The sequence below is a fragment of the Saccopteryx bilineata genome, chromosome 1 (assembly GCF_036850765.1).
Source record: "Saccopteryx bilineata isolate mSacBil1 chromosome 1, mSacBil1_pri_phased_curated, whole genome shotgun sequence".
NCBI classification, from domain to species: Eukaryota; Metazoa; Chordata; class Mammalia; order Chiroptera; family Emballonuridae; genus Saccopteryx; species Saccopteryx bilineata.
This window is the reverse complement of record NC_089490.1, coordinates 257617432-257627473: the sequence shown is the minus strand read 5'-3', so window position 1 is coordinate 257627473 and position 10042 is coordinate 257617432. Positions and strand designations below refer to the sequence as shown.

At 43.6% G+C, this 10042-nt stretch overlaps 1 protein-coding gene across 1 annotated transcript; it reads left to right on the top strand.

Moving 5' to 3' along the window:
* Nucleotides 1–317: 317 nt before the first annotated feature.
* Nucleotides 318–5294, top strand: TMEM174 (transmembrane protein 174). Its single transcript, XM_066241418.1, has 2 exons — nucleotides 318–1030; nucleotides 1214–5294. Exons 1-2 carry the CDS (start codon nucleotides 405–407, stop codon nucleotides 1317–1319), a joined length of 732 nt encoding a protein of 243 aa, XP_066097515.1. The 5' UTR covers nucleotides 318–404; the 3' UTR covers nucleotides 1320–5294.
* The last annotated feature ends 4748 nt before the right edge of the window (nucleotides 5295–10042 follow it).

The window sequence follows — 10042 nt, the reverse complement described above, 5'->3', positions numbered from 1 at the left end:
ATATATCAATGGCCCCTGCACGGTCAGAGGCCCTGATGGTCACCTTGCCATTTCTACAATTCTGGTTTTGTTAAGACACAAACAGGGCCTTGGAACAGTGCCGTAAGGCAGGTAAATAAATACTTTTTGAATGAATGAATGAATGAATGAATGTGAATGAGAGAAAGAGCTTGTTATTGAATTGCAAAATAGAGCCCTTCAATTGCTGACAGCATATGAGAAAACTTCAGGCTTCATTTCTCAGACCTTTATTCTTCTAAACAAAGTTCAGGCCTCTCCCTGTTCTACTCTGTTAACCACAAAAGCCCAAAGTTCTTCCTAAACTAATCTCACCCTGCGATTCCTTTGCTCTAAGCTCTCATAATCCCTTTCCCTTCTAAGAAGCAGGTAATTGCGTGAAGACGATGGCTCAGGGCAGCAGCCCCGTGGAGGACTTCCCTGTCAACGTGTTTTCCGTCACGCCTTACACACCCAGTACCGCAGACATCCAGGTGTCCGATGATGACAAGGCAGGGGCCACCTTACTCTTCTCAGGCATCTTTCTGGGACTGGTGGGGCTCACGTTCACCGTCATGGGCTGGATCAAATACCAAGGGGTCTCCCACTTTGAATGGACCCAGCTCCTTGGGCCCATCCTGCTGTCAGTCGGGGTGACATTCATCCTGATTGCTGTGTGCAAGTTCAAAATGCTTTCCTGTCAGTTGTGCAAAGAAAATGAGGAAAGGGTCCTTGACTCGGAGCAGATGGCAGGAGGACAATCGTTTGTGTTCACTGGTATCAACCAACCCATCACCTTCCATGGGGCTACTGTGGTGCAGTACATCCCTCCCTCTCCTGGCCCTCAAGAGCCCATTGGGGTGAACACCGCCTACCTGCAGCCAGTGCTGAACCCTTGTTGTCTCACCCCGTCGAGAGTGGTGGCTGTTGCCGTGCCAAGCCCTCCTCTGTACCACACCATCTACCCTTCAGAAAACTCTGCCTTTGTCGACGACCAGGACCCCCCTTCCTTCGTGGATGAGGGAAACGACAGGTAGGTGTGTGTGGTGGGCTCCTTCCCTCCCAGCAGTCACGCTCAGCATCTGGGCAATGTTCGGTCTGTGAGGAAGGTGGTGGGCGACTTCAGCCTCTGTGTGGCCATGGCCAGGTCAGAGGCACTGGTTCTGGGAGCGGTGCTGTGGGCTGTAACACATCTGTGTTTTCACTCATGTTTCAGGTCCAGCTCTGATGCTGAGCAGCCACGAGAGACACAGCCGAGAGAGGAGGAGGCTGTCCGCGTCTCTCCTCCTCCCTATGAGGAAATATTCTCCGACCCCCGGTAGAGACTATAATGTCGAGAGGATATATTTAAGTCATTGTTGCTGACAGATGAAGTGTTTTATGCTGTATGTAACCTTCAGACGTTAGACTGCAGAGCAGCCCAGGCAGCCTGACAGATACCTTTTAAGGGGGGGATGGGAGGTAAAATGTCTCAAATTGGTAAAAATTAGGCTGGGATGGAGAAATGACCTCTTCTGATACAGGTAGAAATCCCCTGGATACAGTTCAGAAGCAGAAGCAGGAATCTTACCTGTTTATCCATCACCCACTCCTTTCCTACGGGTGTCTCCATGCTCACACCAGCCGCCAAGGGGAAAATCAGTCCTGCTGCGACTTTGGGAGTTTCCACAGCAGTGCGAGTCCTGGTGGGAAGGAGGCAGGGAGGAGAATACAGGATGAACTGCAGCTTTCCCAGCACCTGTTCTCGGCTTCCAAAGTAGATTTGCATATCTCAAACAACGTGGTTGCTGTAAGTTGTCTTCTGAGGACTCGGGGTATTTTAAAGGCTGCACAAAACAAACAAACAAATAAATAAATGGAATAAAATAAAATAAAGAATATCTGTTAGAATATTAGATACATGGCCAAACCATACAAAATAACTAATAATAGAACAAGGATGCCACTAAATCCTTAAGTTATCATTGGGTCACAGTGACTCCTGGCTGCTGATGTTTTTGTTGGCAAGGTGGAAGCTTGATATGTCCGCCCTAGGTTGGGATCTGGGCTGAGTAGGAACTACCTGGGCCTAGTGGGAACCCTGGGACTTCTCTCAGCATCCACAGAAGGGTCCTGTGAATTAGACAGAATAGAGCTGTCATGTCAATACCTGGAAAATCATGAATCATGGAAACAATCTTTATAGCCAAGACAAATTTACCTCCTTTATATAAAAACAACAACAAAAACTTGGTGCCCTTAATTGTCCTGCATCTAGACTGTGTAACGAACAACCAGAACAGACTTATAGACTTTGGAAGAAACGATTAAAAGCATCAGGTTTTAAAAGAAATATATTTTTCTTAGGTTACAAAGATAAGGTCACTCAAGGCTACAAAGGGAGGCTTACGCAAAGCAAGACAGGAGTTAATAATTCTTTAAAGTTTTGGCAGCATGTTTATATATGGAGTGGTTTTTACTCATTTTTGTCAGAAATATCTACTTTTCCAAGGATATGATTATATAAGCCTGGTATATTATTATTGTGATTTGTATCTCTAGATCAAAATCTTTTCATGTGAGAATTCATTTCATTCAATAGGTGTTGGAAAATTATAATTCCGTTCACAGAAACTAGCTTTTACTCAACTTATTCATAAAATACTGGATTCCTAGTTGAGGGCCATTGGTTCTGAGCAGGAAATTGAGTGACAGGGATGCGGTTGAACATCACCAGTGGCATGTGCCCACAGCTGTGACACTTGGAGTCCTGTATACCTGCCTCCCTCACCCTATTCCCTCCTCTTCCTCACCCACCCTACAACTTTATATTCCTGTGCTTGGGTTTGGTATAGAGGGAGGCTCAAATGGGAAAAAGAATGTTAGGAAAGATGTCTCTGTGTGGGAGCTGGGAGGGTAGGACAGCCAATTTGGCTGATGTGATGCAAGGAAGTGGCCTTGGGAAGTTTCTAGCTTCAGGCGGCAGCAAGGTAACTGTCCCCATTCTGACAGTGAAACACTGCTAACCATAGAGGTAACCAATACTTCTGAGGACAACGCATCAGAGAGCTAACAGCTTTAGGAGCTCAAGCTGGGAGACTGGCCTACAACAGCCAGGGCATCAGAAAATGCGAATTTGTTTATTCAGTCAATATTTACTGATTGAGCATCTACTCTGTGTCAGGACTGGGGCCATGGGGGGGGGGAGGGGAGGTGACAGTGAACGACCAAACCAACAAAAGAGCAGCTCTGGCTTTGCCCCTGCAGAGCTTCCAGCCTAGAGGGGGAGACAGATACTGATCAATTATTCTCTGACACCAGTGAGGGGTTGTGGGCTCTAAGAGGCACTTGAACTAGTCTGGAGAGTCACATCGTTTGGCTGGGGCAAGTGACTTAAAGGCCCTTGTCATGCATAACAAGGACAGGGAGCACTGTTTACATGGACAGCCTGGCAACTAGTGTTCTCAGGTTCTAACGACTGTCCTGGGAACTAAGTAGCCGATACTTATACAAAGAAGAGGAGGCAGATGCCTGGCACATCCCCTGAGTGGGAGACAGTGTTAGGAGGTGCCTCGCCGGCTGTGCTAACCTTTTTATTTCACTGTTGCTGCAGTCCTGAGAGAGAGCTGCCTTCCAGGACCCCACAAACTCCACCCACCAGTGTTCTTCCTCGGGACAATCCCACAATGCTCTCCTTCTGTTACTTAATTTGGGGGTTGCAGAGGCCAACGTGACAGGAAGCCCAGTGAGTGGCCCCTGGACTCTGACACCAGGTCTTTGCTTGGTCTCTTCGACCATTGAGGACACATTCTTGGCAGAGCTTCTGGTTTGTTGTCTGGGCATTTGCCATTTTCTCTCTCTCTCAGTATCTTATTGGGATGAATGGAGAACCGTGACCTGGGGTCAGTGAATTAGAGTTTACCTGGCCCTGGCCATGCTACTCACTTTGAGATGATTGGTGTGGGAAGTGGCCTGCCTGCTTCTGTGCATGTGCTCCAAGGCTCAGCGTCCAGGCCAGGGCCTGCGGGGCCTTATCAGCCTTGTCAAACATTTTGGTATGTGTTTGCAGAGCAATTGGGAAGCTGTTCAAGTGTTTTAATAATATCTGTGACCTGATTCCAAACAGTAACTGTTAGAGCAAGACCCAGAGGCACATAAGGTCTAATATTGATCTTGCTGGCAAAGCTCAGATCGAAATGACCAGAAAACCAGGAGACACCCCTCTTCTCCATCTCGGCCCCCATGGGGCCAGGCGGGTAGACACATTCGGTGCACCACATGGAATTCAAAATGAAGCTAAAAGATCTTATAAATCAAAGGAAACAGGTTCTTAAGAACTTGGGGTAATCTGGAAACACCTCCTCAAGCCCCTTTGGGCTCTTTTTGGCTAGAGAGACTGACAATCTTGATGGAACAGGAAGGGGTCATCCAGGCCTGAGTAATGAGTCCAGACACCAAGAAGAAGGAGCTTTCACAAAATTCTTAGGACTTCCTTCCTCCCCTGGGACCACCAGGGGGCCGCGCAATGTGGACCTGTGCTCACTCCCTTGGGCAGAGCTCTGGGAGGTGTCTTTCAGGGCTGGGGAACTTCCCAGAGGTGTCGGTCACCTTCTCCTTCACTTCACTGAGCCAGGCGCGGGTCTAAATTTCAAATGCACCAAATGGTTCGCTGCTATAAAGCCAGGCCTTTAAATGCTCTCCCTACTTTTCTTTTTTTTTTTGGGGGGGGGAGGAGCTTACAGTATAAAAATAAAGCCTCTTGTTTGTGAAGAGCTGGCCCTGAGTGTCTGTTTTCAGCTTCTGACCTCCAGGTCTCCCTGTGGCCTTGTTTATTGTTAGATCAGAGGAGAAGGGTTGTGATGAAGCCCCACACCCCTGGGTAGCTGGTGTTTCTCCTCCAAACAAACTCCTCACAGTGACTGTGGGGCAGAGGCTTCCTTACCAACTGGGAGAAGAGAGGTTCCCACAAACATCACAGAGGTGACTGTGGCCTCGTGCTCAGGAGTCCTCATCTGTCCAGGTGACCAGGGTGCTGTCTGCAGCGCCCCCAAGCAGCAGTTCCCAGCGGCCTCAGAGCCCTCTAGACCAGTGGTCCCAACCTTTTTTGGGCCACGGACTAGTTTAATGTCAGAAAATATTTTCACAGACTGGCCTTTAGGGTGGATGGATAAATGCACAAAATAAAATTATGCGACCAGCGTAAAAACTGTGGTATTTTAAAATATAATTGTCGAGCTTATGAGACAAGCATCAAGAGTGAGTCTTAGAAGGATGTAACAGAGGGAATCAGGTCATTTTTTTAAAATAAAGCATCGTTCAGACTTAAATATAAATAAAACAGAAATAATGTAAGTTATTTATTCTTTCTCTGCGGACCTGTACCAAATGGCCCACGGACCGGTACTGGTCCACGGCCCGGGGGTTGGGGACCACTGCTCTACACCACCACATTCTTGGGTCCTGCTGAATCACAAGTGTGAAATGAAAAATTAAAAACTTTTCAAAGAGGTAAGGACCACTCTAGCTCAATTTAGCTGTTTAATTGTTTTCTACATTATGAAATTTTCAAATAAACACAAGCGTAGGGAGAATAGTATATGAAACCTTATGTAGCCATTACCAAACCTCAACTCATGGCCAATCTTGTTTCATTTATAGCCCTACCCACAATCTCCCAACTGGAGTTTTAAAAAGCAAATCCAAACCATCAAATAAATCATTTCATCCCAAAATATTTCATTGTGTATTAAAAAAAAAAAAGACTAAAAAAATACACCACCATTATAATACCTAAAAATTATAAAATTCCTTAAAGTCATTAAATATCTAGTCAGTGTTAAACTTTCCCCAATTTTCTATTTTTTATTTTATTTTTACCTCTTGTTTTGTTTGAATCATGATCCAAACAAGGTTAGCTTTTTGCTAAATGCATCCTAAATTTCTAGCTACAGTACACTATTATTTGGGAGATAAACAGTTGGCACACTATTCATGGTAGCAGATTCATATTTATAAAATTTCACTTTCCAAACAAAAATGGTTTTCAAGATTTTTACTTTATATCTCCTTCTCTGTCAGTTCCCTGAAATTCTAGGTATCATTGGAATTGGAAACCTTTTTTTTCTATTTTTAGCATATTATTAGAGATCTTTGTAAACACAGGCCCAGAAAAAATATATTTATACATGAAAAGAAAAAGACCTTTAAGTGAGTACTTAGTTGAGAAATATCTGTTGCAGATTACTTTCAAAAGTTTCAGAAAACACTGAGAACATTTAACATTTTGGGCTTGATCAGTAAAAGTTTTTAGAAAAAAAAAGAGATTTTTTTCCTTTAGAGACCAGAAAAACTTCTTGGAACATATCTAAATGGGAACTGGAGTCTCCTCCTTAAGAAAAAAAGATCAAAGCCTCTTGCTCTATATTAAAATATTACCTGATACAATTTAACTTTCAGAGGATATTGACTGTGGGCCTCTTACCAATGAGTTCTTAACTCGTCTCAAACTAAAAATGAATATAGCCTGACTGGTGGTGGCGCAGTGGATTGAATGTCAGCCTGGGATACTGAGAGCCCCAGTTGGGGACCCTGAGGTTGCTGGCTAGAGCGCAGGTTTGTTGTCTTGAGCATGGGCTTACCAGCTTAAGCGTGGGGTTGGTTGCAGGCTCAGGCACGGGATCATCAACATGATCCTGAGGGGTCACTGGCAAGAGCCCAGTGGTCACTGGCTTGAAGCCTAAGATCACTGGCTTGAGCCCAAGGTCTCTGGCTTGAAGCCCAAAGGTGTCTGGCTTGAGTCCAGGGTCACTGGCTTGAGCAAAGGGTCACTGCTCAGCTTGATCCCACCCCCACCCTCCTCCCATCAAGTCACATATGAGAAGCAGTCAATAAACAACCAAAGTGAAGCAACTATGATTTGATGCTTCTCATCTCTCTCTTCCCCCTCCTCTCCCTTCTGTCTGTCTGTCTGTCTGCCTGTCTCTGTCTAAAATTTAAAACAAAATAAAAAAAAAATAAAAATTAATATATTTTCTGCACATGCCTACAACTTTTGCTTTGAAAGTGAATATGTGGGCCTGGCTGGTTGAGTGGATTGAATGTCAGCCTGGGATACTGAGAGCCCCAGTTGGGGCTCTCTCTCTCTTCCTCTCCTGCAGCCATGGCTCTATTAGAGCAAGTTGGCTCTAAGCACTGAGAATGGCTCCATGGCCTCTACCTCAGGCACGAAGAAGAGCTCAGTTGCTGAGCAACCGAGAAACAACCCCAGATGGGCAGAGCATTGCCCCCAAGTGGGCTTGCCTAGTGGATCCTGGTTGGGGTGCATGTGGGAGTCTGTATCTCTGTCTCCCCTCCTCTCAGTGAATATATAAAAAAAAGGAAGTGGATATGTGTGCGTGTGCATTTGTGTTCCCCTATATTCTTTTAGTACAGTATATGATTTATGGGTTTCTTGTCCAGTTACTACTTGTAAATCAGCAAGAGTTTTATGTCCCAAGCAGTCAGCAGTTGGTTATAAAATCAACAGAGAGCTGTACTAAATAAACCTTTACCAGATCACTCTTCAGAATTGATGACAAATCAGAAAGTGAAGACAACTCCACAGAAATGGTTCTCACCTGCCTCTGGGATACCACAAAGGTCCCAGATATGGGAATTTTATTTGTCTTGAGCTTTTAGAAAGATTAATAACCAGATGAAATGGGAAGGAAATCCGTTTTCTAGGTTCCAGAAGTGGGTTTTTTTTTATAACAAAGAACTGGTCCTCCAGCATAAAATCTACACGTGTGTAAATCACAGATACAGACATGTGCTGGAGCCTGTGCTTACACACAAGGGGCTGAATATGAAACCGGAGTAAGAAGATAGAGGTTTTCCTGTTTAATCCTCCCGTTCATTTGTTCAAAAGAATATGTTTTTAAAAAGGAGGATGCCCATGTATATTCTTTTTTAACATACAAAATATCTCTTGAAGAATACATAAGAACTGATCATAATCATTTCCGGGGCAGAGGAGAAAAGACTTATTTTTTACTTTACTCCATGCTATTTCATAATTTTTTTTTTACCATGTTCATAAGTACCTGCTCATAAAATTATGTTTAGAATAGAGGGAGCAGAGAAAGAAATGATCTTACTTCATGTACTTTGACTGTTAATATCATCTTCTTGGTCCTAGAGTAAATAATTTTCATTGCCACTGCTGCTTATGTCTGTAACGGATAGACACAGAAGACACACAGGGACTAGTGTGGTATGTAGACACTCATCTGTGTGGACAGACACAGTGCCATGGGAACGGCACTTTTACATGGACACACACATGTAAGGTCTCCGGGGGAGAGAACAGAGTTTGGAAGATTCTTCACATATATATGTTGTTGCTAAAGTCCTCTGCTGGCTGATGCCTGACACTAGGTAAACACTGACTGAGCAGCATGCAACCATCATGAAGCAGATTCCACACGGTTCTTTATTTATTTTTTTCTTTTTTGATAGTTTTTCTTAACCCAGCCCCCACCTTCACAACTGGAAAACAGTTCACAGCAATTAGCTTACCAAAGAGCTACCACCTTTGAACCTTCAGAGGTGAAACTTGGAGAGCCTAAGTAAACTGGTTCCCTGTCAGAGGAACCACAGGGAGAGCTGTGCCCAGTTTCCCCCACTGACTGGCTGTGAGACGGAGTCAGGGCCCCTTTCACTCCTGTTCTTTCTGCTGTCAGGCTGGGCTCCTCCCTTGGACCTCGGGGGCTGGTCTGACCCTACTTCAGCCAGGAAGGAGCCCGATCCCTCATCGGCCAGAACAGGAGCCACAGAAACATGCTTGGAATTCTTCAGAAGGAAAATAGATTGCGGAGGGAAAACAAAAGTCTGTCTACAAAGCTCAACTGGACAGGTTTAGACGAGAGTGTGTCCGCACCTCATTCGTGCCCTTGGGAGGCCACTGGAGACTCACTCTTGGGGGGGCACTTTTCTGGTCCCTGTGCTGAAGTCATACCCTGACTTCCTAGCTTACTCTATGGGCCTTGAATGCCCGTGGCAGCAGGCACCATGGTTGCTAAGACTATTGCATCTGGCAGACATTTTCTCAAAACTGAACAAAGTCAGCCTGCCACTCCAAGGGAAATAACAGACAATATTTGTCGCCAATGATAACATTCAACCTTTCTAGTGAAAATTAAAATTATTGAGAACATTTATTTGTCACCATGAGCTTGACAACATCCCCCAAAGGGGACTTTTCTTTTGAGATCAGTAATGATATTTTAAAAATTGTGATTTTAAAAGTTTTATATAATGAAATATGTCAACATTTGAAAGAAAGGTCTGCATAACTGTAATATACATTTTCCATATGATATTACAAAAATCATGCTCAGGTAAAAAAAAATACATTCACCATGCAAGATAAACCAATGGATTTTACTGCAAGAGAGTGCAACGTATTCACTGATGCAATTTCAGATATCACATTGCAACTAGCCTTTCAGAAACTACCATGTGAGTTTGGTGCAGCATTAAAGGATAATATCTACAATTATCTGCAAAGCTTTTAAAATAGCTCTATATTTTCAACCATATATCTATGTGAGGCCAGATTGTCTTTATTTAATTCAAACAAAACGACATATTGCAACAGAGTAAATGCAGAAGCAAATATGAGAATCTGGCTGTGTTTTGTTAAATCAAATATTAAAGAAGTTTGCAAAAAATGGAAATTGATAATACCCTTCTCACTTTAATTTTTTGCTTTGGAAAATACATGTTATTTAATATGTAAATGATTTACAGTTGTAATTTTATTTTTATTTTAACATTTTCTGGAGGTCTTGGAGCTGATTCCAGTTTTACTGATGTATATAGTTGACAAATAAAACTGTAAGATATTTAAAGTGTAATGAATACATATTTTATTTAGTTTTAATTCCTAATATGATAAATACTAATAGATATTACCCAAACAATAGCTCTTTGGGTTACTCAATAAATTGTAAGGGTCTAAAGGGTTCCCAAGACTAGAAAGATTGAGAACTGCTAGCCTATATTATTGAGGGGTCCAGGGAGGGGC